This window comes from Prunus mume, linkage group LG4 (genome assembly GCF_029339155.1).
Source record: "Prunus mume cultivar Tortuosa linkage group LG4, ASM2933915v1, whole genome shotgun sequence".
Classification (NCBI taxonomy): Eukaryota; Viridiplantae; Streptophyta; class Magnoliopsida; order Rosales; family Rosaceae; genus Prunus; species Prunus mume.
In genome coordinates this window covers 1,039,024-1,066,860 of record NC_142701.1, presented here as the reverse complement: position 1 = coordinate 1,066,860, position 27,837 = coordinate 1,039,024, and the positions used below count along the sequence as shown (strand labels likewise).

At 37.0% G+C, this 27,837-nt stretch overlaps 1 protein-coding gene and 1 pseudogene across 2 annotated transcripts; both read right to left on the bottom strand.

The window, feature by feature from the left end:
• Positions 1-52: 52 nt before the first annotated feature.
• LOC148917598 (uncharacterized) lies at positions 53-1,555 on the bottom strand (annotated as a pseudogene).
• A 4,697-nt stretch (positions 1,556-6,252) lies between these two features.
• LOC103328682 (HEAT repeat-containing protein) lies at positions 6,253-17,093 on the bottom strand. 2 transcript variants are annotated; one of them, XM_089049676.1, is made up of 20 exons: positions 16,677-17,093; positions 14,680-14,832; positions 14,034-14,224; positions 12,867-12,974; positions 11,775-11,945; positions 11,125-11,691; positions 10,798-10,872; positions 10,188-10,316; positions 10,027-10,101; positions 9,723-9,932; positions 9,356-9,508; positions 9,043-9,257; positions 8,752-8,869; positions 8,534-8,666; positions 8,261-8,456; positions 8,068-8,173; positions 7,841-7,981; positions 7,626-7,749; positions 7,372-7,485; positions 6,253-6,999 (listed from the first exon to the last, which is right to left on the bottom strand). In XM_089049676.1, exons 1-20 carry the CDS (start codon positions 16,873-16,875, stop codon positions 6,638-6,640), a joined length of 3,540 nt encoding a protein of 1,179 aa, XP_088905802.1. In that variant the 5' UTR covers positions 16,876-17,093; the 3' UTR covers positions 6,253-6,637. The 2 variants fall into 2 exon arrangements, with proteins under 2 accessions (XP_088905802.1, XP_008229312.2); XM_008231090.3 differs by having other exon boundaries at positions 14,034-14,212; positions 16,677-17,052.
• Positions 17,094-27,837: the final 10,744 nt, after the last annotated feature.

Here is a 27,837-nt window from a genome sequence, read left to right as displayed (position 1 = left end):
GAGAGAGGTATAAATAGAGGTAATGGGCTTCTTCTTTACTTTTTTTTTAAAAAATTTAAAATTTTAAAAATGATAATCAATTGGAACAAGTTTTAAAGTTCAATACCAAACAAGTTTTTAAATATTGTATTTGAAAATTCATATTTGTAAAAGAATCATGGTTTTTGAATTCACTTTTTTTTAGTAGAATACCAAACAGCCTTATTTTTTATTTTTTATTTTTTGCTTGCCCTTTCTGTACGGATCCTTGTTTGGGTTTTTTCTTTTGTGTTGTTTTTTTTTTCTTTTTCTATTTGGGCATGTTGTATTTTGGGTTTTTTTAAAGTTGGGTATGGGCTTGGTTATAAAAGTCGGTGGCATGGTTCATTTTGGGTTTTTGAAGCCCAATATATAAGCCTTAAATAAGGTCCTATCTCTTATCCGTTGGATCAACCTAACTAATTTGATTCAAGTTAACCAATCTGATCCAAAGAGTTAAAAGATAGAGCCTCACCTAAAGGCCTTATATAAGAACCTCGGGTATGTTTGGTATGCCTCACTATGCCTCATTGGACTGGACTGTATTAAATAATACTTAAAACCTATGTTTGGCAAGGGAGGAAATTAACTTAAATGATACTCTATAGTCCAATAGTTAAAACCCGGACTCGTGTGTCTAATATAGAGAGCCCAAAATTGGGTTCACAAAATAGCGAGCGTCCTATTTTGAAAATGCGAGTCCGAAGGATTTGCTTATGGCTTGAATCAAAACCACACCATCACAGACGCAATCAACGGACTCTGGCAGAACCCAACGCCCAGCGCTCCCCCCAAATTTCTTCTTTGGGTGAAGAACCCCACAGCACCTCTGCAACAACAGTAGCTGCCTCTGCATCAGAAACAGAGGCCTCTCTCACTCTCTTCAGTATTTCCAATTTAAAAGCTCTTTTCTCACTTTGCTCCAATCCTTCCCCAACTTCCACTTGCACTGCAAAACTTGCCACCCACCTTGAAAATGGAAATTTCTCCACACTTTCCTCCATTTTTGGCTCTTTCTCCTCCGCACAAACACTTCCATTTCGTCCTCATTGGACTGCAAACCCACCTCCAATCTCTGCACACCCATAAGCTTCTTGATCAGGTGCTCTTCAAGCATTAAACCAATCACTTCCTCTCTGCCCAAAAACGCAATTTCAAGAATGCAATTTATGGCTGCCACTTTAGTTGACAAGTCTTCAGAACCCAGGAGGCTGATAATTCTTGGGATTTCTCCATTGACGTCATCAACCAGAGGGGTTCTGATGATTTTGACTAGTCCAGTGAGGACTTGAATCGAACAAGATGAACCCATTTGAATTAAAGCTCTAACAATCGGACCCATCAACACCAATCCCACAAAAACATTCTTATTGAATTTAACCAGACCGAGAACAGCAAAAGCAGCTTGGTCTCGAACCCAAGTCGAAAACTTTGAGTCACAAACCATGAATTCAAGAAAAGAAAATACCTTGGCTCTCAAAATTAAGTGCTGATATTGTTTATCAAACCTTTTGCCCAACCTGTAAATGCCTAAAAATATAAAGAATCAAAAAAGAAAGCCCAAAATGCTACATTATATTTATATTTTTTAATTTTTTAATTTAATTTTTTTTAAAGTTATATATATTTTTATATATTTATTTTTAGATTAAAATTTCTAATTAAAAATTAAATATTAAAATAATTATTTTTTAGTCCGACACAGAATCAAACATAGGTCTTCACTATTTTTACAATCCAGTTTCTTAGTCCGATGCAAGACTATGCGATGCGTATGTCAAGATTTAATCTAGCTTAAGCCAATCCGAGCTAATCCAAATCGCCTCGGATTTAGTCAGTCATGATCATTATACCAAACGACCATTCACTATAGAATTCTTGCACTCTTGTAATTTAGTTTGGGTTTTTTTAATGAAGTTTGGGTTGGGCTTCTGTTGATGGTAATGTTATAATTTATAGGTGTTTTGAATGTTGTGTGTTTGAAAATGGGCTTTGGGTTTTTAAATTGAATTTCTAGAGGGTTGGGTTTTCTGTTATTCCAAGCCCCATTATTAGGTCTGAAACTAATGCCTCATTTGGGATTGTTTTTTTTGGCCAAAAATCTGCTTCACTTTAAAATTAAGCAGTTTAAGGTGTTTGTAAAAAAATATCCCGATTATTTTAAAAGCATGACCTTTTGACAAAGAACTTTAAAAGCACTGGGTTGCTTTTCAAAGTCGCTTTCAAAAGCAGAGATGAACTTTAATGATTTTTTAAATTCCCAAAATACCATCATTCATTTTAAAAAATGACACCACCTCCACTTCCACATCCAACTCCACCACTTGCACCACCACATTCACTACCTTCACCACCACCACCACATCCTTCTCCTCCTCATCCTCCGCCACCACCACCACAACCACCACCTCCTCCTACCTCCACCTCCACCACCACTACCACCACAACCACCACAACCACCTCCTCTTCCAAAACCTCCACATCCCCTACCACCTCTACAACCAACACCACAATCACCGCCATGCTGCCACTACCACCACCACCACTACTACCGCAACCACCAACTCCACCTTCATCACCACCACTACCTCCACTCCATCACTACCACTATCACCACATGATTAGTACATAACACTTTTAACATCATGTCTATTTTAGTCATTATTCACAGTTATAACAATTTTATATTAAAATTTACCAAATAGTTTTGACACTGCTTTTTATACTAACAACACTTTAAAAATATTGTTTACTAAAAATGGAGCTGCTTTACTTTACAGCTAATTATTTTCAAAGCATAGCAGAAACAACTTCTTTTAAAAGTGACAGCAATTCCAAACTGGGCCTAAAGCTCCCATAAATCAAAGTATATTATAGACATAACTTTTTGTTTTTCCATACCTCAAGTCTTCATTTTGATTCTTGTTGTAACCGTGCACTAGGTCAAGGTCTCACATTGACCGGTGGTCTTGTCAGTCAACATGAGAATAATTAATATGACTATAAAATACGTATGATGTTAATTTAATGTGAGTCTTCTTAAAAAAAGGAGAGCTCCTAATTAATGCGAGTCAGTTACCATGTTAGAGAAAATTTGAAGTGGGTATTGGTTGAATGATAATGCCAAATGATCTTTATTTTGGAAATTTTAATGCTTGTGATGTGAGGTTTTTTTACTTCAAAGGTAATACTAAACATATAGACGCATGCTATGGTTGTGTAGATCACAGATAAGGGAGTGAGAGAAAAATGAGAGAGAAATTTTGAGTTCCTTTAAAAAAAAAATAATGAATTTTGAGTTCTTTTTTTTGAATAGGGTACCAAACAAGCCTTTAGAATGCGGGAGAAAAAGGTGAGTTTGTAGGAGCACTTCCACCCATTTGCCATGGCAAATGGCAAGGGGGAGCAAGGGCAAATACTATTCACATGAATAGTGGCAGCCTTTGCAACACCGATTACCATGGCAAAGGGCAAATACTATTCATTTTTTGTTTTTTTTTAATATTTTAAAACCTAAACAATTAATTTGGGGAAGATTTTTGATTCCCACGTGTCAATATTTATTATAAAATTCATATCTCATAATTCGAATGACTTTTTCGGATAAGATTCAAATTTCAAATTCAAATTCATATTCATATGTCATATTTCAGATAAGATTTCCAACCTCTAAAATCGCGCCATGTGTCATCTCTATCTTCTAAATCTCTATATAAAACCAGAGGCTCAACTTATACCTCTCACACCAGATCTTCCATATCTTTTCATTTTCATATTTTAGATTTCATACTCCATTCTCAATGTTAGACATGAGGAGATACTTGGAGAGGTAAGAGCGAGAAATTAAAGAAAGAAGGTGTAGACGAGCTAAAGAAAAAAGAGTGCAGCAAGAAGAAGATGAACAAGTTACCATGACAATGGGTTTTCTCGATCTAGAAAGCCAAGGCCGCCGTCGTGGTTCACAAGTCAGCCGTGGCCCGAACATGGACAGATATAGGCATTCTTAGGGTAAGAATCTTTTGGAAGAATACTTTATCCCAAATTATGTGTACTCTAATGTTGATTTTTGAAGGCGATATAGAATGCAACCCCATTTGTTCAATAAAGTCATGCATGATGTTTGCAATTACGATGCATGCTTCATTCATAAGTGTGATGCTGCTGGGGTTTTGGGGCTTCTTTTGGAGCAAAAACTTACAATGTTATTATCGAATCTTGGCGATCGAGTGTTTCCACCCAATGACCGGAGCTCGAGTAAAATAGGCCCAACTCAAGCTAGCACTTCCAGAGCCAAGCTTGCCAAGGCAAGGTGTGGGTCCCACGTAAGCCACAGGACAAACCAGCGACCTCTAACCCGGCGGTGACGTCATGGCTAACGCCATTGACGGTGGAAATGCTCTAGCCCGGGCTCTAGTCGACGGGTGGAAATGCTCCATTGCGGCATTCATATAATGATTGTAAGCTTTGCTCTGAAAGAAGCCTCAAAACCCCAGCAACATCACATTTAAGAAATAAGTATGCATCGTAATTGCAAACATCATGCATGACTTTATTGAAAAAATGGGGTTGCATTCTATATCGCCCTTGAAAATTAACATTGGAGTCCGCAGAATTTGGGATAAAGTAATATTCCAAAAGATTTTTACCCCGAGAATGCCTATGTCTGTCCACGTTCGGACCATGGCCAACTTGTGAACCATGACTGCGGCCTTGACTTTCTAGACCGAGCCAACCCACTGTCATGGCAACTTGTTCATCTTCTTCTTGCTGCACTCTTTTTTTCTTCAGCTCGTCTATGCCTTCTTTCTTTAATTTCTCGCTCTTGCCTCTCCAAGCATCTCCTCATGTCTGACATTTAGAGTGGAGTATGAAATCTAAAATCTGAGAAATGTAAAGATAGGGAAGATTTGGTGTGAGAGGTATGAGTTGGGTCTCTGGTTTTATAGAGAGATTTAGAGGATATAGGTGAGATGTGGAGCGATTTTATAGGGTGGAAATCTTATATAAAAATGTGAAATTTGATATTTGAATTTGAATTTGAAATTTGAAATTTGAATCTTATTCGAAAATTTTATCCGAAAAATTCATTCGAATTATGATATATGAATTTTATAATAAATATTGACATGTGGGAACTGAAAATCTTCTCCAAATTAATTGGTTAGGTTTATAATAAAAAATATAAAAAAGTGAATAGTATTTGTCCTTTGCCATGACAATGAGTGGAAACACACCTTACTTTTTGCAAAGGCTGCCACTATTCACGTGAATAGTATCTACCCTTACTTCCTCTTGCCCTTTGCCATGGTAAGGGGGACTAGGGCAGCTACTATTCATGTGAATAGTGGCTGCCTTGCAAAAAGCAAAGTGTGTTTCCACCCATTGTCATGGCAACCACTATTTACATAAGATATGAAGAGAGGAATTTATATAGAGTTTTGATGTAGGAAGTGAAAAATATGACTAAATATTTATTTTTTTAAAATTCTGAAATTTTTAGTTTTTTTTTTAGTTTTCTTTTTTTTTTTTAATTTTTTGTTGTCGACGTCAAGAAACCCAGGCTAGATCGAGGTTGATTCTGCTTGAGGGCCAGCCCAGGCTTGTGGAGCCCACCCACAACTCGAGCAGCATTTGTCCACGGAAGGCCGTTTGGGCCTAACCCCCCTTGCCCGGGCACCTGGAGTTGCTCTAAGGAGTTAAAAATTTAACATTAGATTTTAGATTACATTATATATATAAAAAACTATTTGCTGTAATTAGGGATGTAATTCTCTTAAATACAATATAAATGGATATATTAGGTAGTGAGTAATGTGATTGGCTATAATATGAGACAAATATTTACGTGCAATTGTTGATGGAAACAAAATTAAAAATTTGTGTGCTACAAGGCTTGCTAAGTTTCCTCTAATTATAATATGACCGGCAGAAAAATATCCTCTTCTCCACGTGAAGAATTACCATCTCATCAATGGCCGCGGGTCAAAAATTAAAATCGGGACAAAATTACGAAAACATAAACAAAACAATCAACTTGTAGCTCAAGTGGTTAAAGAACATTTTATGTGTTTAGATCCCTTCGTTTGCCATATCGCTCGTATAGAAAGAATTTATGTATAAACAAATCAACAAACCTTTTATTGAATTAGTAAAGCAGGCTAGGGTCAAACTAGGAACTAGACCACCAGTACACATTGAGGTGAGGACGGTGAGGTGAAGATAAAACTCGTCAAATTTGAAACTCAAGAACAATGACTTTATTTTTATGAAATTAGGGTATACAACTTATCAAAGGTATAAAACATGCAGCCTGGGTTTACATAACCGCCAGCAACAGCAAAGAGCTCAGGATCAAGATGATGTGTTCTGAACTATCCACTAAATTCAATTGGTTGATCAATCCAATTTCTACACTAAAAAACCAGAACAATAAAAATGCAGTACAAATTTGCTCTTCCCTTCTTAAACCCTTTTTTCTATGACACCAAAAAATAAAAGAATTCCTTGGTTTCAGCAGACCACAACCTTGATATTGAGAACAAAATGATCTTCACCTGAGATGGCTAGATGCAAAATAAACTCTGCCACCCCTTTCAGTAACAACTAAACTTTATTGGTTCTAAGTTTCATCGCCCTTTGCTTTGCCTCTGAGCATGTCAGTGAAATGTCCACGCATGATGCGCCTTAACCTAGTGTCTTCGACTGGTGGCATTGGTGCAGCCTTCGGAGACTCAACTGGCTCTGGCGGTAGCTCAACATTTTCTTTCTTGCCCAGTAACCCACCTTCACCAAAGAAACTAGTCACAGATGATGCAAGCCCAGCCCCCATCACCTTACTGATAGTATCAAAAGTTCCACCAGATCTCTCCTTCATTATAATTTCAAGGGCTTCCTTGTGTGCAGGATCCAGCGCATCATAGTCTCTCAACAAGTTCTGTATGGCAGGCAGGAGGAAATCCCGTACACTATTTGCTGAAACATCTGTATTAATTAAACACATTTGCCACTTGATATCAATAACACATTTTAAAACTTGAAAAATAAATCCATGCAAATTTAAACTTTGCTGACAATTTAACATAATTTTAGGTTAACGAAAGTCTGCACACATAATTCCAACTAGCTTAGAATTCTGGGAAAGCTAAAAGTTAGGAAATCTGGCAGAGGTAGTAGTTGTCAGGGAACCATCTGTTTTTACACATGCTTTCTCCCCTACTTTTGGTTCCTTATTAGTTCATTAGAACATGTAAAACCAGCAATAATTCTGGTCTGTGAAACAGAAAGGGAAGAGAAATAAACACCAACACAACAAAAATAACATTTTGGTCCGCGAAAAAAGAAGAAGAAGCAAACCTGTCGCATCTAGAGCACGAATTGCTTCACAAAATGCATTGGCTCTCTCACGACGGCGCATCAAGTCACTTGCAGGCGGAGTGGCTGTAAGTTGAAAAATCTTGGATAAAAGATGTATATAATGTTAAAGAAGTGACAATTAAAAAGTGGATCCAGTAGAAAATTGCACAAGATCAAGGAATAATGAGTCCGCATATGAACACTTTGCTGAAAATGTGCTAATTATAATTCTTCAGTAAGTATGTAAAGGATATAATCTTTAAGTCTATCCGTTGTATGTGGTACAGCAACCACCAATGCACGAACCACAGCAATGGTAGCTTCATGTGATCCATCTTCAAGAAACGCATCCATTTGAACACGTATTTTATCAACAATCTGGGAGGTTTCAATTGGATCAGCCAGATGAACGAAAACTGTTCCATTAAGATAGCTAATTTGTTGATTGCAGAAGGAAAAAGATTTGTACCATATCATTTTTAAAATGTTGGGCCACAGCTCCAAAGGCATCTATGCTTGCATACTTCACACTCAGGTTTTGGTCAGAACCCAAAGTAACTAGGGCAGGCAAAATATGAGTAGATGCAACTTTTGCATCGATATATGGAACCTATTAAATGGATGCAGTCAATTATTGTTGGTTTTAAAGTCAGACACATGAAGAAATGAGTACTCCAAGAGAATGGCTAAACTTACAATGACTTTCAACAGATTGGCAGCATTGATCTTCATATCTATATTGGAGCTGACAACCATTTCCCATAGTAAGTTAAATATCATACCATGATGATCTTCAAAAGTGCTGCATTATGGAAAAAGGCCAATCAGTAAGAAATAACTTATAATTAAGAAAAATTAGTTTTCAAAGGGTGTTTATTACTTTACTAACCAAAGGAAGCGAACAGCATCAACAATCTCAGCATTGCACTTTGTAGACTGATTTGTCACACCTTCAACTAAAAGCTTTCTTAGGTACTCCACTAACTGTTCATGCTTACTAGGGGCACCCAAAACACCAGCTAAGAGAAGAGGTAAGACACACATAGTAGCCAGTCTCTTAGCCACAGCCGTTCTTGGTCTCAAACCTGTTATGTAAATTATAGCCACAATTAAAGATCGCACACTGGTGTGAAAGGGTTTTAAAAGATTTCCATGCCATTACCTTCAATTCTGGAATGGATTGCAGATGGGAAAAATGTCAACTCAGCGTCATCCCCAGTGGCTACCAGGAATACAGGCAGCATTATGTGCGTCAAATAAGAATCCCCATAGTGTTCTGATACAGCCAACAAGAACTGCATTTACCAACATGTAGGTCAGAAACGATTCACACTGTTAATGAGGTAATATTAAAATCCATAAAAGATAGAATGAAGATACCTTGGTGGTTCGGTTTCGCAAACTATCTTCTTTTGGAGGTAACAAGCAGGCAAGCTGTATCAAAGCAGGAAAACAGTCGACATGCAGCCACTCAAATGCAGGCAATTGAGCATGTCCCCTACACAGATAATAAAATTTATTATAAGCAGTTATAGTAAACAAGTCTTTCCCATTTATCAATATCATTATCTCAATACAAAAAGTCAAAAGGTTATGCTCTGTCAGAAGATATAAGAGGAACTCAAAAGAAATATGAGATAATTAAAGTTGAAGAAGAAAAATGGACCTTACCTTGCATACAATTCAAGGAAAGATATAGAAAATATTGTCCCAGTTGTTTCCGGATCAGAAGCAATTGGGCACATCTCAATTGCTTTCTGGTACACAAAAGGAAGCATTTCCATTAGCATCCGTAGTAGAACATCAACATTCCAGCGTTCTCGTTCACCTAAAACACGAAGATGTGACTCCACTGACCCTTCAACGCCCGAAAGGGGAGGACAACGCTGCAATGTCACAATGATGTAAATAAAAGAAACTATTACAAACAAGGAATAGATTACCTCAATCATGAATGAGAAAATATAGTTAAACAAAAACATACCTGAGCAGAGCTTGATATATGAGAGAGTAGAACTCTTAAAATATGGTCTAATTTGTTTCCCCACTTGTTTACTGCAGGAACTAACTGCTTAAGTGTAGTTTCCACCACCACTCCAGAGGGATCACATACCAATTGGAACATCAAATCCTCAACCTATAAATAAATAAAATACAGTAAAATAATGGAGAAAAGTATCCTCGTTGACTTTATACATCTTTCTTGTCATTTATCATGTCATGATAAGGAGAAAGTCTCCATTCCCTAGACGATGTTCCATCAACCTATTCTAGAGCTTACATTGTAGCCATTTCTGTCAAGTCAGAATTCCTCTCCATGAGAGCCTCTGAAGCATATTAGTGAGGCTGACCTTGAAATATTTGTCCATGTTCGGAAAGAGTGGAAGCAGCAATGCAAGATTATGTGCAGCAGCCTCCCGGACAACAGTTGCAGAATCTTCTATGAGTTGCTGAACAATAGACAAAATAAGAGAATCACGAATCTCAGGCCGGACAAATTCTGCAAGCTGTCCACATGATTGAGCAACTAGCAGCCTGCGCTCCTCATACATATGATTTATCTGCAACCCATAAACCAGAGAAATCCGTCAAAGCTATCAAAATGACAGAATGGTTAAAGATGACCACCCCTACAAGATTTAGGCTCAAACTTACTTGTTCCCAACACTGGGGAAGCAATTCTGTTTCTGTTCTCATCTCTCCTACATTCTTAGCAAGGGTAACACATGCCTGAAATCCAGTTAGAAGATTTAGGAACAAGTCAAAAACAAAGCAGCTATTTACAAATAAATGAAGTACTTCGACTAACAGCCTACATCCATTATAATTCTTCTTTGTTGCTCATCTGGACGTTTGATTAGATTAAACAATGTGTGGGTCAAGGAATCTCGAGTGCTACTATCTGGATGGCGCTCAATTGCACACATGATCAGGGGAAGAAGCTCCTGTAAATAGATAATATCAATAAGCTCTTTCAAGATCCATACACATACATATGATATATATTTATATAAATACATACACATACATATAATATATGTGAGATTCTCTCTGCACGATGTCTGTTCTTTCTTAAAGGATGGTCGCATCTAGAAAATCTCATGTACTCTCAAGTTTTTCAACTTTATTCCATTATAGTGACAGGGTTGATTCTTTAGGATATAGAATGACCCTTTAGAACCTAAAATCTAAATGACAAGATAATCCATGACTAAAACCTAAACCTAAGCTCTAAATAGTGATTCTACATTTAAAAGTAATTGACCATGTCAATAAATGGCTAACAAAGCTGAAGAAAATTGAGCAGAAGTGAGGTTTTCTTAACCCGTCCGTTCTCTCTTAAAGAATGAGCGTCTTGTCCAATTAAGAACTCTATAACATGTGTGTGTGTGTATGTATACTATGAAAAGAAAGGAAGAACCAAACCTCACGATGGTTGATCAAAACATAAGGAACAATCTTGGGCAAAGCATCAGCAAGGATCTGAATGGTCTCTAGGCCCTGTCAAAGTACAAGCATAACTTAAAAAGAAAAAAAATAAGAAACAGAGGGGACGGGCGGGATTCCAAAGCTTTTAAAAATCATTATATCTAAGAAGTTCTATTATTTAGAATTTAGATGGGCGTCCATCCAAAACAAAAAACAAAAAACAAAAGGGATGCCCCCAGCCAACCCTGGAAGAAGAAAAACATTTCTGATCCAGTCCAGCAGTAAAGGCTTTGATGCCCTAAAAGAAAGGTACAAGGAACTTGCCCTTTTCTCAGAAACAATTCCAGCACTAAGATCCTCTGACGTTAGATGTAGCCTTCCGCCTGATGATGGTTCAGTATTTTGTTTGGAGACACTTTCATCATTGACCAAGTTACTGCTATCATTCAAAGGAGCCACCGAAAACTCTTGTGGAATTTCCTTAGGTGTAACTATATTGTCATCAAAAGTTTGAGCAGGCAGAGATTGATCATCTTCCTTTTCCACAACTCTTGATACTACATCAACTGGATGCGGGATTAGACTTTTATCTTCATCCATGACGACGACTTTTTCTTCCATTTGCACAGACTCTTTCTCAGAATTGGTGGAATCTGAAAAATCAGGAGCTTTTGCGTGTTTGGATTTTAAACTTTCTAGTTCCATCTGCAGTGATTTTACTTCTTCCTTGTATCTTTCCAAGGACAGGGATTGGACACGATCAGCATCAGCAGCTACCGTATTCCGTCCAGAACGATATCCTTCAATATGCATTTTCAAAGCAGTGATTTCAGCTCTACAATCATTGAGCTCCTTCCTTTGGTGCTCCAGTGACTGCTTCAAATTCTGTACCTGAAACAAAGGGTGTGTTATTTTCTTACATATGAATCTTCATTGGATAGAAGCTCAGAATGCAGTGTAGTAAGGGGGCTTACAAGGTTCTCTTTATCTTTAAGGTCCTTCTGCAGACCTTCCAATGATTTGTTTAGTGTACTGATTTGACCTTCAGCCAAATCTTTGTTTTTAAGCAAGCACAGCTTTTCATGATACAAAGTCTCTTTTTCTTTCGATAACGAATCATTTTCTCGTAGCATGGTAATTTTCTCCTGAACATAGAAAATTATTATTTATGTTGAATTTAGGAAAAGCAAAAAGTAGAATTCACAAGTATCAATAATGTAACTAAGTAACTTTTTAATACTTGAGAAGCATCAAGGCAATCTAGGTATTCAAATCTACACTGTAAGTATCCATAACAAGAATTGTTGCAATCGGAAGACAAACACTAAGGAAAAGCACTGTGCACATTGATAAATTATTTATGAGCAAACATAAAGGGAAAAAATGTCAGCCCACAGATCTACAAATCAATATGCTCATTGCCCAAGGTTTTAGAAAAATAATTTGCATAAAAAAAAAAACTAATCTGTTTAAGACATCGCAAAGTAAAAGAGATGGGTTTAGTTGTGGTAGTAATCTCAGATTTCCACAGTGCTTAACCTGGATTATTTGATAGAATTAGCAACACTCAGCATTTAATGATACATTAATTTATGATGCTGCATGATTATATTTTAAAGGATATGCAGGAACGTCTCTTAATCATTTTTATTTTTCTATATAACAACCAAACAATCATATGAATTTAATTACAATTGACTAAGCCCTATTTGTCCACCACCAAGTGATAAGCATACAACAAACATGCCGCAGGCCACAGTTCAGGTGCAAGAAAGCAGAGGCAAGGTGAACAACATTGAATCCTTTCTCCAACAAGCTTGGTGAAGAGTGGTAAAAGGCATTACGTTTATAGAATTATTTATGAATAACTGCATTCTAAATATTAAGCCTATTTCTGCTCCCTGAGTGATTAAAACATACAGCAAACATGCCACAGGCCAGGTGTAAGAAAGCAGAAGTTCTGCAAAAATTTGATGCCCCTGTCAAACAAGCTAGGTGAAGCATGGTAAAAGAAGTAATTTTTATAGATTTCAGCACATTTCAACATCACATGTTTCAAGAAATACCTCAGCAGCCTCTGTAGTGGACGAAAGATACTGATAATAATAATGGCGCAAAGCATCTGGCACGCATGCAGGTGAGTCCTGCCAAACATCTAGATCCTGGTCTGTGACCTGGGGAGAATGTATTGATAGGTTATCAAAACATTTGAAGATTAGTCAAACAGGGTATGATAACATATCAACATAGCCACACACACAAAGTGACAATCACACAACATTCACCTGATGCAAAGGTTTAGAAATCTAATGGGCCTCCAAATAGGTCAACCTAGTGGCATAATTCCTAAAAAATTTGTTCAATGCCACTGCTTACTGCAATAAACAGATCAAAATCAAATCCTATCTAGTAAAACGTTTTAATTTTCTTTTTATTAGAACTTGTTTTTCTAAAACCTATTTGCCTTTTTTTATTGATAAAATAAATTAAGCCTGCTGCTGTTACAATGTTAGAAAGCTTCCATTGCTTAAATAACAAGCAACTCAATCCGTGAGCAGGAAGTTTTATTCCATGAGCACTACGGGGTTCTTCACTCACGACAGTAATTTTAAGATTAACCAACATTTTTTTTAATTTTTTTTTATTTTTAAGTATAACTAGTTATTCATCATCGTTAAGTCAAAGAAAGAGATAGAGAAGGTATTACACCAAGTGATAATTAAACATATAACTAGTTTGTCATCTTTAATACTCTCAAGACACCTCCGCCAAATCAATTGATGTCTTCCAAAAGGACTAAGGTGGAAATCATGTGCCTCACCAACAAGATGGACCTCAAAACAAAACAAATATATTTTAAATCTCTACAAGGAAGTACCAATAACCCAATAAACTTTAACACCAAACTCAACAACTAAAACCGCTAGGAAACAAAATATTTCTAACTAATGTAGAATTCTAATTGCAATATACTTTTAATTTACTTTGCACATACATATTAAATCCAGTACAATTTGTTTATATGTGTTGTCCAGTTCCCCTAGCAAGACCACCTGTTTACAATTCGGGGCCAATAAACTACTAATGGTAGTTGAATTCAATAAGCGTGTGTGTCACAAATAAGAAGTCATCCTGTCTCCTATATAAATACTGAGGATAAAACGATAGGAAGAAAACAAGACATTAGAGGCAACGAGAGAAAAAGACAACTAAGCATTTATAGTGATCCATACCTCCTCAAAAAACGTCATTGCAGTAAGCCGGTACCCTGCTATAAGCAAATATTCTTTTACAGCACAGTTAAGATCTCTGCGTTCATTATCTTTCAATGGACCCAAATGAGAGAAGGAAACATCTCTCTTTTGCCGCTGAAATTCTGGTCCATTATTTACAGAAACACTGGAATTTGAACCTGAATCCAAACCTGAGGAGAAAGTCATGGAACAAAATCTTTTGTGCTTTACTAGTAAAGAAACTATTGTATATACAGTGTATCTCTGGTTTTCCACTGTTTACAGGTCTAATGCTGATTCTCAAAAATACAACTTCAATGAATCAGCAAGAGGAAAAAAAACAAAGGGGTAAGTCCCCAGCATTGACATGCATTTTTAGCATGGTTTGCTAGAAAACTGAAATCTAGTACAACTAAGAACAGGCAAGGATGTCCGTGTTCAGGATATGGCTTTATGGTCGGTCTTCATGATAAGATATGTTCAATGATTTAATAACCATAAGGCATCGATTCTTTATAAATGCATGGTTACTAAGTAGAAATTATTGAGCTAACAAATCATAGCGGATACAGAAAGATGTATCATATTAGAAGCAGAAACAAATATAAGAATACAATTTGAGATTCTGCACAGATGGAAAAATTACCTCTTGATTCATTTACAGGTGATTCAGCTTTCTTCTGCAATTCAGTCTTCAGTTTCAAAATGTCCTCTTGGGCTAAACGAAGCTCATATTCACTAATTGCTAATTTTTCTTCTACTGCTTCTTTCTCTTCTAGCAAACTTTGAGGATCTGCAACTGCATTAAGAAATGAAAGCAGTAGAAAGCAAAAAACATTAATAATGTTCCAAAAGGGAATATTAAGTATTGAGATTTCTGGAGTGACTGACAAGCATTAAAAATGTTCAAAAAGCTTTCCTTATCAAGTTCAAATTATCAGTTAATCAAGCAGAGACATGAAGACTATGATAAGTAAAATCATATTACGAAATTATGATATCATCATCACTACAATTAAGATGTGGGAAAGAAAACTAGGATAAAACATTTGTAAATGAGTTCTGCCATGGTATTAAGAAAGTTCAATTTAGGCTCTTTTCCCCTTAAGTTTAGTAAAGGAGAGTCTTTCTCGTTTCCTACGTAATAAATGCAATTTCTGCAGGCTTATTGTCTTTGAGTCTCCCTATGTCACATGATTAATGTATTAGGTGTAATAATTATGTCCTTAGAATTCCCAAGTGTATTAATGTGGACCTTTCCAGATTCATTTACCAATTACCTTATAAAAGGAGCTACTTTGTATGCTTAAAATCAGAGTTAGTGAAAGATAAAAGTTCTTGAGAATTCCTGCTTGTGTGTGGCACAATTTGTCTTGGAGTGATTCCAAGTCACCTTTGGTGCGATGCCAAAGGCCAGAGTGAGTCCGGATCTCTTTATTTTGTCCTCTCTGCTCATGATGTCCTACATCAACTTAACTTTCTGTTAGTAGGCTTGTTGGTCTTGTTTGTGTGATGTTTGCAGTTTAGGGCCTTTTTGTTTTCCTTGGCTGTTGAAATTGTTGTCGTCGGCCGTACTGGCTTTCTGTTCCACTGTTGTGCACTTCTCTAAAAGAAGCTTTCCTTTTTCATTTTTCACTAAAAAGAGTCTCTGATGCTTTGGAAGCACAAATCCAGAATATGGCACTAGCCCCACCCCTCCCCTCTTGATGCCCTTTACCGTTTCACTTACAGGCCGCATCATGCACAAAATTGATGGGATTCCTATCTTGCAAACTTCTCTTTCTTTGTAAAATTTGGCTTGGGGCTGGGGTGGTAAACTTGTTAAACAAAGAGTCCTTCAATATTCTTCTTTGAGTTTCTCTGACTGAGGATAAACCTCAGCAACCAAAACTCATTATACTAATTCTAACAAATCTTATTTTTGTTGAAATATAAGGTTTCTTATGAGTGAGAATCCAAGTGGGCCATCGAAAAGGGAACCAAGAAGCAAGCACAGTTCCTCTTGACAGAAATGACACAGAGAGAGAGAACTCTATATGACTCCAGAACAAAGAAACAGATATTCACACCTCAGCCCTTGCAGCTGAAAAGAGAGGAAATACAATTATGCATCCACAACATACCCATACTTTTGGTTGCATTATTGAAATATGTTAAGCCATTTCTTTTCTGCAGAAAGTAATAGTTCCACTAAATTGATAAGTTTCTGAACTAAATGCTTTCTCAATTCGCCACACCAGCTCATTTATGAAGTGCTGCTATCTGATGGTTCAAGTAACCCATTTGGATACATGACTGAAAGCATTCCTAACACTTCAGTTCATTAACTAGTAACAAAATCAAATTCCATTTTCGACATAAAATGCCATCAACAATAAGGTTTCGAAGCCAAAAATTTCATTGACCCCCAAACACTAAAAGAGATAGAAGGATCCTTCAAAAGCAGAACAAATAAAAGATCACAAGCGCGCCATTTTGATGCCATTGAAAATTCCAAGAAAACAGAGCAGAAAACTAAATTCCACTCTAATGCTCCCCACATTTCCCCACATTTTCTCAGCAACCAAACAGAACAAAGACAATTTTCAATTAACCAATTCAAACAGATTTAGAAGTGCGTGTAGGAGAGTGTATCGTAAAAACCTCGAATAGAGTTGAAGCGAGAGATCTGATCGGGTGGGAATTGAGAAGAGTCAGCGAAGAAGTCCTTGAGTCGAATGGCCTGGTTGTCTCTGCCATCGTCGAGAAGCTCATGGAGCAGCTCGAACGCCGTGAGCAAGTAGTTCTCCTCCAGCAGAAAATTCACAACGCAATTGCACAACGACGACCTCTCCACGTCCATCGAAGCTTCACTATCTCCACCGCCTTAACACAACGCCATGGTAGAACCACTGAACCAAAGCAGATCTCAGGGGCTCACTCTCTCTGGTATTACTTTGATTTCTCAGGGGCTCCTCCTCCTGATCGAGTCGTTGAGTTGAAAGGAAGGATCGAAGGAAGGTGGGAGATCAGATGCTACGCATCGATCCATGCTGTCTCGCCATTTCAACCGTGGATCTTATGCTATTCAGCTATTGGCTGTACATCTAGTGATTCACATTTATTTAGTTAGTTACGTTCCGCACGTGTGACTTTGCATGGGAAAATGGTGCACCGCCATCAAAGGTCAACAGTTGACCTTCCAATAAAACTACCGTTGCTTCCGAAGGAGGAAATAGTAAAAAAAACATTTTTTTTCTACTATATTATATAGGCTTAATTATATGCCCCAAAACTATAGTAAAATCCCAAATTGTCCCTTCAAACTTAAAGTGGCCTACTTATCTTTTTTTATTGTGGTTTAGTGACTCACTTTACCTCATATCGTCAACTTCATCGAAAATTTTGTTTAAATCTGATGACGTAACAGGAGTGCTTAAGTAATTTTATACACGTGGGCTATTTTATGCTTACATGGACTTCACAAAAGCAATAAACTAATCAAACAACTTCAAAAACTAAAAAGAATAATACTAGTCTTACCACATTTTTTATATCACATGATGTGGTAGCTGATGTGTACATACCACATCATGTAAAATATTAGTTTCTATTTTTCTAATTTTATTTATTAAACAATAATGCTACGGGCACCAACTTGTTTACCAACTTTTGAATACCAACACACGTGGCACATGACATGGCAACCCATGTCATCTGCCATGTCATCTGCCATCTCATCTATTTTAATTACATAATTTATTATATAAATAAAAGAATTTATCACCGAAAAAGATATAATTAAATATAAAAAAACCCATTTATATTCAATACCGCTACAGGCACCAATATTAAAATAGATGAGATGGCAGATGACATGGGTTGCCATGTCATGTGCCACGTGTGTTGGTATCCAAAAGTTGGTAAACAATTTGGTGCCCGTAAGCGTTATTGTTTATTAAAATACACTTCATTCATTTAATTAATGTGGCATATGATATAGGCGTACGCACATTATGTGATATAAAATGTGGGATAATAATGTGGTAAGTGTAGCATTACTCAAATAAAAATTATAAATAAATAAAAAATCATAAAGCCAAAAGAAAAAAGAAACAAAAATTTAAAATTGTTTTAGTAAGAAATTAAATTCGCAGCCCCCATCCTTTTCACCACAGCCCCGATCTTCTTCCCTACAAGCACCATCTCCCCCAATCTTTCCCACGCTGCCCACGCCACCCTCAAGTTGAACTTCATCCCCACCTGCAACTCGCCCATGGTAGACCACACCCCAACAAGCACCAATCTGCCACAGTTCCCTCTACAAACTTAGTAACCACCATCCCCCACTAGATCCAATCATTCACAACCCATACACACAACCAATTCATCATGCAACAAATGGATCAAACCCCATGAATATCGAGAAAATGAAAACAAAAAACCTCACTTGTATGCTATATTCTTTTACGAGATTAGCATGTCAATTAAGGGAGAAGGGGAGCGGAGCGGAAGAGGAAAGAAGGGGCAGCACCATCCCTTCCTCTTTATCTCTTTTTCACATCAAAGGTGGCCCACCCCCACAACTCAACAACATAGGCTCCCTCACCATAGTCCAAAAGAGGAGATTGAGAGGTTGTGAAGAAAAGTAAAAAAGATAGAGATTGAGGGGCTTGCAAATCTGCATTATATGCCCCTTGATTCTTGCTTGTTCTTGTAGTTGGGTCTCGATGGTGGAGATTGGATTGCGATGGTGATAGGGCTTGAATTTGGGGTGGGTTAGTGCGGCTGGGTTTGCTGACGGGGGTGGTGGTGCGATGTGAAGAAGATGGTGGTGGTACTGGCAATGTGGAGAAGGTGGTGGTTGCTGGCTTTTATTTTTTATTTTAATTTAGGCTCTTATAAAATTTTCTTTAAATTATTTTAAAAGGGCATATGGATGAAATTACCAAAAAGCCCATACTATGTCATCAGATTTAACAAAGTTTTGGATGGAGTTGACGACAAGGGGCAAAGTAGGTCACTTTAAGTTTGAGGGGGCAATGTGAGATTTGACTATAATTTAAGGAGGCATTGATGTAATTAAGCCTATTATATAATCAAGAGTAAATTGCTGAAGACCACAAAATGAGGGCCTCAACCACAAGTGGGAATGGCAAGTTGATGAGCTTTATAGGTTTAATTTTGTTTTCTTTAAAAACAACATGGGCTACAGTAGGTTTTAAAAAAATTCTTCAAAAACCTTGTAGGTAGTTCCACCCCTTGTTGTTAGTCTTTATACAATAACTTGTCTATATCTATTTGGTCATCTCAAGTCATATTTAGTTTAACATGAAATTAGTCATTATGTGTTGTCTATCCCTCAAAATATTTCTAAATTTGAAAATTTGAGATACATTTCAATTCTAATATAAAAAAATTCAGAATTTTTAGATTTTGGAACTTTCGAATGTCTTAATTGATTTGTACTCACCAAAATTGGAAGTTTTCGAATTGAAATCGATCGGAATTGAAATTTCCAATCCAACTTGCACCCCTAATATTCATGATAGAGAATACAAGCACGGATACTATCTTATAGATGGTATATTTATCCCAAATAGACCATTATCGTCCAATCAATTTTAAAGCCTTAAAGACTATAAAATAAAATTATTCTCCAGAATGCAAGAGGTTTATCATAAGGATGTTTAGAGATCCCTCAAGCTCTCTTTGCGACCGGGAAGACATTGGGGATTTTGAAGACATTCGTAATTCTTCACATATGATTGTGATGGCAATGCCAAGTCTTCTACACCTTATGTGTATCTTGTGGTGGATGATCTTGCCGAGGCAGCCCAATAATCATTGATAAATATCGAAGTAATCGTCATGCAATGACAGATCCAATCTGTCGCATTACCCTTCGAAATAATGTTATTAAACACTTGTGGAGTGGAATTCCGATCTACCAAGGACAAAGCTAACTAAAAAACCCTAGCCGCACTCTGGTCCCCTTTCTCTTTGCTGACAACCAACCGCAAGGAAGCTAAGAGGAGGTGGCCATTGCCCCTCCTCCCCTCCGCCCATCTTCCTCTCCTCATTTCCCCTTCTTTTTCTCCCATATTTTCCCTTCCTCTTATCCCCTCTTCTCCTCCCCTTCCCCTCCCCAGATAGTCTAGATCTGTTTGGATATAGGTCTGTTTGTTTTGTTTTGTTGTTTTTGCAGTGTTCTAGGTGACTGCTTTTATCTTTGTCTTGGTTGCGGCGATAGTAGTGACACTGGATTGTGTCTCTCATTGGGAGAGTTGTGATAATTGGTGGCTGATATTTTGTCTCTATTATCAGCAACAGCGATGCTAGTGGTAGTTGTTGGGATGTGGTGCTCTTCTTTACTCTGTGCCAACCAAAGAACTATGCTTGGTCATATGAGGTTTTCTTTGTCAGGTTCTAAGTGGAAGTTGAGTGCTTCTTAGGGGTCTTTTTACTGTTGTTTCTGTGTTCCTCCTTCATGTTCTCTCTTGGTTTCTACTATGGTATGTGCCTTACAATTTGTATGGGTGTCAAAAGACTATGATTTTGCTCATAGAAGGCTTCTTTTGACAATTGGGATGTTTTGCGGTCCTCTCATGTGGGTTTACTATTTGGGGTTTCTGCGATCCTCTCATGTAGGTTTACTATTTGGGGTTTCTGTGGTCTTCTACTGTGTTAGTCTCTAGTTGCGGTTCTCATCGGAGTTCTTTGTGTTTGTTTTTGTTTTTGACTTGTTCTTTTATTGTAACGGTCCAAAGTGACATGAATTGGACTCTCTTGTTAGTCTTTGACATATGTGGTACTCATTCCTCCCATGGGGTTTGTCCCATGAGGTTGTCCTAAGAAGGTTTTAATGAGGCCACTCTATCATGTCGCTCTTTGTACGTCTCTGGTTTTATGAATTCTCATTCTCATCCCCAAAAAAAAAAAAAAAAAACACTTGTGAAGTGGAGGCAATATGGAGGTGAGAATTAAGTGAATTGTTTTATGCTTTCAATACCTAACTAGCAAAATGTCCTTGCAAATGAAGGAAATATGAAATAAAATAAGTTGATATATATTGCACTACGAAAACAATTCATTAATGACACGAAATAACAACACTTTATTTCTTAAACTTCCAACATGGTCCGTGAACAAACTATAATAACATACAATAAAACAAATACATGATAATCATTCCTTTCTAGGAGTCATCAGATGGCGGTTCTGGATGATAGATGTCATCGTCAAAGTTCAGACAACGGGAGGCTTGTTTCGCCATAATCTCCTTTTGTTTCTCTTTAACTTTGGCTCTTCTAGCCGGAGTTTCAATTGTAGAAGTTTCCATCATCATAACCTTAAACTCTTTGTTCTTGTCATAACTTTCCTTGTAAGACTTCATGACTTTAGCCATAGCATTACCTTGATCCATGAGATCATGCATAATATCCTTTCTTTTTCGTTCTTGAGCCTTTTTGTTTCGAATAGGCCTTCGATGCAGGTTTGTTGTTTCTGGGACATTTTGGGTTACCGAAAGCAGACGAGTTTTTATCAAAAATAGCCAAAATTTACCCCTACTTTCATAAATGTCAATTTTTATAAAAACTTTCAAAAATAGTAAAAAGCTCACTTAAAAAATACTCAAATGCCCTCAAAACTAAAACCCACATCAATCCAAAAGGCAAAGGCTGCATCTCTGTTTTCAATTTGATTTCAAAAATAAAAACAAAGTTTCAATCAATGTTATATCATTGAAGGACTGAACCATGAATATGATTTCCAACTTGTAAACTCCCTTATGTTTCAATCAATGTTATATCATTGGAACAGGAAGGTACCATCGAAGCAATTAGAAGTGCATCATCAAACACAGGCCTTTGAGCAAACATATGGTGACTGGTGATCATGATTCAAATGACTTACACTTGTACCAGCAGTTGTACTGCTATGCAACTCAGTGAAAGATATATAGGCTTGGGGGCACTGTAGGGAAGCTTCATGGTTCAAGTCCTCCAATAATATAACATTGATCGAAACATAGGGGAGATTTATATGTTGGAAATCAAATGAAAACAAAGATTGCAGGTTTTATGTTTTTAGGTTTACGTGGGTTTTAGTTTTGAAGGCATTTGAGTCTATTTAGGTGAGTTTTTTGCTATTTTTGAAAGTTTTTTTAAAAACTGACATTTATGAAAATAAGAGGTAAATTTTGACTATTTTTGATAAAAACTCGAAACAGACTCCATCGATTCATTATTGTTGAGAGAATTGGGAGTAGGCATTGGAGACGTCGTTGAGGCTCTGCATAGAGCTACATCTTTGTGGATGGAGCAATTTGCACCATTTTTATTGGAACCTTCTTCATCATCTCCCATTGGTGCAAGTAAAATGAGAGTAGAAGGACAACAAAAAGAAACTTTGTGAACGAGCAAGGTAAAATAAACATAGGTGTGAAAATTGTATGTTGTGAAATTTGTGCGAAATGAGTTTGATATATATATATATATATATATATATATAGGCCTCATCATTTGGCCCACGGGCTCATGGGCTGATGGGGGCACGCCCGACCCATCGAAAAAGCCCGGCCGGGCCGTTATGGGCTTTGAGATGGCCCGACCCGTCTTGGGCGGGCTAGGCTTAGGCTTGGGTGTCGAAGCTCAACCCGGCCCGATTGAAAGCCCGCCCAGCCCGCCCACAAAAACCCGCCCGTTAGGCCCGCATACATATATAATTATGTATAAATAAGAGTTTAGGTTTAGGATTCTATCACCTAAATCACATATATAATTTGTTTCATTTCATTTACTTTTCTTTACTCATTCCTAGTTTATAATTGGATGATTAGCACATTAATTTGTGTCAATTATTAATTCAATAATTATATATATATATATAAGACGAACAACATATCACATCACCAAATATAATCATATCACGAAACATAATCGTACCACCAAATATAATCATGTTTTTCTTGAATACATCACCAAATATTTGCATATTTATTCATAACATCCTTTAAAAAAAATATTTGCTTGATACTTATTATTTTTTAAAATTATTTCTTAAAATGTGTTACGGTCTAATTATTTAATAACCTCAAAAATAATACTTGGTTTTATAATTTTTGTGGAAAATCTTATCAAGTTGTGTGACTTTATTGGGTGTTTTATGAATTTGGTTTGATGTGAAAATATTGGAATTAAGTGAGTTTAATCTCAAATTTGGACTAAAATGCCCTTATAAAATGCCCTTATTGTTCGTTTTCATTCTGGTACTTGGACCCAGTCGCAATATAATTATAGTACTACTAAAAAAGAAATATTAGCTATTGTATTATGTATTAGTAAATTTCAAGATGATTTGCTTAATCAAACAAAAAGACAAACAAAAAGAATCAGTCAAAAAGCCATCTGAATCTGCCACCCAACCTAAGTCCTCCCAGCTCCGAATCCTTCCCCCATCCATGAGGCAAAATAAGCCAGAAACACCTAAGCAGTTAGTTCCCTTTCCTGGTTGCACTCCAATCTCAGTTGTCACACCAATATCGTTGCCAATAAATTCTCTGCCTTAGGTTCCACATTGGCCAAATTCGCTCTGATTATCAGTCAACCCTAATCTCCGATTATGATCCTTTTGCTGGTCCCTCAGTTGCCTTCAAGAAGTCATCTCCTTATTTGCCCAAAAGTAACTCTCACCTGTTTATTGTTGAGCCCATCTATGATATTCATTCTGATCCAGTTGATATAGCCAAACACTATTTTCCCCCAGGATTTCATTATATGCCACCTAGTCCATACAAATCTCTCAAGTATTATAGAGATATATTACTTGAAACCCAGTCAGTTGAAATTAAGCCTATAAAGGATCGAGATCACCCTGAGATCATCCTCTACCATTCTCTCTATATTCACAGAGTCATAAGCCAAGAATCTTTCAGTAGCCACCCTTACCAGTTCAAAACCCTTCAGTCAAAATTGCAATATAATTATTCTGATTATATTGAAGCCTGGTACTCTATCTTCCTCCACCAATCTGAGGATTTTAGCCATTCCTGGTTTATAAATTTTGACAATAAGTTCAAATGTTCTTTTCCCTACTGGTTCCTCCATTGGTGGGAAAAACATGGTCCAGTTGATGAAATTCTACCTATCTCAGTTCTTGAGTTAATCCGCCATTACACCAAAAAAGCCAAGTTCTCTAAAGTTGATTTATTTTTCCCCAAACAGTTGCTTTTTGTTGCCAGATATAAAGTTCCTTGGATCCTCAAATGGTCCTACAAAGTCACCAAAGATACAGAGTTCTTGATCGCCAATTCTCTGTTAAATGGTGGGACAAATTCGAAGTTGACAGAATTGCCAAATATGTCTACAATGATTTGCCTCTTGATCTGTTCAGCAGTCTCCCCCTGGTTCGACTCGATCTGCCTTCTCGTTGAAGGAAAATCGAAGTTGGAACTTCAAGAAATTGCTCGCCAGTTAATGATTCAAGCTTCTCAAATGGATGATGATGAAGACAATGATTCTCCTTTGTCTTCTAGTTGCCAGCCCATGCAAAGCCCTACTAAGCCTAAGTCTTGGTATGAAGACAGTCAAGACCCCTATGATGCCTATGATCTCAATTCTGATTAGGCTCTTGGGTGCTGACACAATAGTTGCCCCGGAGAATATGATTGTGCAGCCATCTTCTTTCCCGTGTCTCTACAATCATTATTTCCCGACATTTCATCCAGAGTTAAAGCAAAAGCTGCCCCGACATTTCATCCAGAGTAAAAGCAAAAGTTGCCAGAGTTAAAGCTGCCCCAACATTTCATCCAGAGTGAAAGCAAAGTTATTCCTTTTAAAAAAGACAAAATTGAAAGTTGAATCGGTTCTTTTCCGTGATTCTGCAGTAACCATAGTTACTTTTGGTTACTCAACCATAGTTGTTTCTATCTATTTAAGTTGGCCTTGGCCTCAGTTGTATTCGGAACACAATTTCACACTTCAGTTTTTTAAAGATTCTCTCTAAACACTTTAGAGAAATCATCTTTGTAAACACTGAGTGTTTTGTATCCGAAGATTCCAGTTGCTATCCTTTGTGAGTATAAATAAAAGTTGTTATTTTCAATTATCTCTATTTTTAGTAATTTCATGTAAGCATTATTTTTGCATGTTTGCATGATTTGCTATCTGCTATCTATCTATCTGCTTCTTCCCAACTATCTCGGTTCTCCCCTTGTTTTGGTATCAAAGCCGTAAGAGTTACGGTCTTTGTCTAAGTTCGCTTCTCATCCCCGCCCAAGTGGCTGGTTTAAACTTCTGAGTAGAGGTTCTTCAGTTGCTTCTTCTTCTTCCTTTTCCTCTTTGAGTCTTTTGTTAATCTTTCTTTAAGGTCTGACCCGTGAGTCCTTTTTCTAAACAGTAAGTCCCCAATGTAGAGGGCCTGAGCGGTGGGCAGGAAACAGAAAATTAAGGAAGGTTAATAAGTTTCTTGTAGAGGAAACGGTCAGTTTAGGAAGTCCCTGTTTATCTTCTTCCTCAGAAACCAAATCCAAACACTTGAGTAGTCATGAGTCGTTTATTTAGAACAAATTCTTGTAGTTCAAGCAGTTCTAAAACCAGTATAAGCCGACTCCCTGAGATAGTTAATGAAGAACAATTTGAATATGATTCCAGTAGCAAAAAACAATTAGACTTTAGATATTGGAATATACCTAAAGTCCCGAGTCAAAAAATATATAAGAAACATTGGTTGCCTTCTAGTTTTAATAGCACAACTCATGTTAAGACAGTTGAACAAGTGTATGCTTTGAGTAAAGAACATGAAACTTGCCAGTTGCTTAATCTTGAATCAATTAAGAAACATAAGAATAATGGTAATAACTTCTTGCATATTGGTTTAGTTCAAGTTGCTGTTAAACCGTTAACAAGATTAGGATTAAAAGCTTCTATCCTTCTTTGTTTGCGTGATGCTAGATTCACTGAGTTTAGTGACAACACCTTAGGAGTCATTGAGTCCAGTTTGTGTAATGGTCCAGTACATTTTGATTGCTATCCAGATTTCACTGTAAGTCTTAGTGATCCTCACATATTAAGAACCTTAACTCTGAATATTAAGACCGAAGGTTATAATCTCCTCCCAGGAACCCAACCTTTAGCCTTAGTTTACAGAATTTATTATAAAGTTACAGGCACTAATATGAATTTCCAAGCTCTTAATAAAAGCCCAAAAGACCAAACTGTTTTGATCCAAAGTCACACAGCGGATGCCCATATCCAAGTTCCTCAAACCATTAAGTGGTCAGAAGTTGCCCTTCCAAAGGATTGGAACCTAGTTACCTGAAAGCCAACCAGCTCTAATTCAGCGTAATCTAAATAATTTAGACTACATCCAACAATACTTAGACGGTACAGTAAAAATCAGATTTGAAAATCAGCCCTTAAAAAGGTCTAATGTCCAGTTACAACATTGCCAACCCCTGGTCAATCCCAAAGGCATGCCCTTGCTAGACATTCCTTTGCTGCCTCGTCCTCCACTCTAGAACGAGACCTAGAGTTAGAAAAGGCCATGATTGATTTTAAACTTGAGTCCCTGAGAAAATCCTCTCAGGTAAACCAACCTTGTTATGGCAAGGTACCAGTTCAAGAAGATAAGTCCGATTTACCTGAGTCACCTACATAGTCCGACTTCTTAGTTGAAAATTTTGCAGCAGTTGATAATCAACTTAGAACCCTTAATAAAAAATTTGAGATTAATTGGACACGTCTAAATTATCACCTCAAGTCTCCAGAAAATCAGCATAGGAGAGATAGTTATCACCAAGCCTACCCTAATAGCGAAAGCCGCCAAAAAATCTTTAATGAATGGAAAGATTATATGCGGTCAGCCAGAGTTGAAATTTTCTACCTAGATTTTATTGAAAGCCGCTACATGTCTAATGAGTTAAAAAATTTAACTAAAGAAAAATGGAAAATGGTAGACAAATCTGTAGTTGAAGCCAGCCATCCTCCAGTAGACACCATAATTATTAACCATAAGAATACACTCATGCCTGCTAGCCCCTTCAAAGCCTTTGAAAGCAATGATGACAATAGAAGAATAATTGAGCAGAATAATTATACCAATCAGAGTTTAATTGTCATAGGAAAACAATTATATACAATTGAGACTAAAATTGACAAGATAAGTTCCCCAGAAACTAAGTCTAAACCTAAAGTTGAAAAACCAATAGTTCAGTTCCAGGATCTTAAGTCAAGCCTACGCTTAAGATTAAACCTACAATAAAGAAAATTGAAGAAATGTTAGAACAGTTGACCCCAAGTAGAGCTGAAAAATCTGGTCTTAGAACACTAGATTCCTTTGTCACCACAAACCCCACTGAGTCTGAACCTGAGACAACAGAATCCGAAACTAGTAATATTTCAAAAATAGAAAATGCCTTCAAAAACCTAGAAGTCCAAGTTAAACCCAGAGTCAAAAGATTAGACAGACACATAAGCCCCACTAGCTTAACCAAAAATTGGTATCCCAGACCAACTCCTCCAGACATCCAATTTGAAGAAAGAACTTCCAAACCCAATTTTCAGTTTCTTCTGATAAATTATATGAATGGAATATTGATGATCTGTCTGAACAAGAAATTTTTAATAAGTTACAACATATGTCCATGGTTGCCAATAGTTATATCACCAATCACGGTTTCAGACAATTTGAAATTATACCCTTGTTGGTTACCGGATTTACTGGTACTCTTAGGTATTGGTGGGATAAGCATTTAACCCCTGAGTCCAAGAATCTGATCATTCATGCTGTAAAACTCAATGAAGACGGTCTCCCTATATTTGAC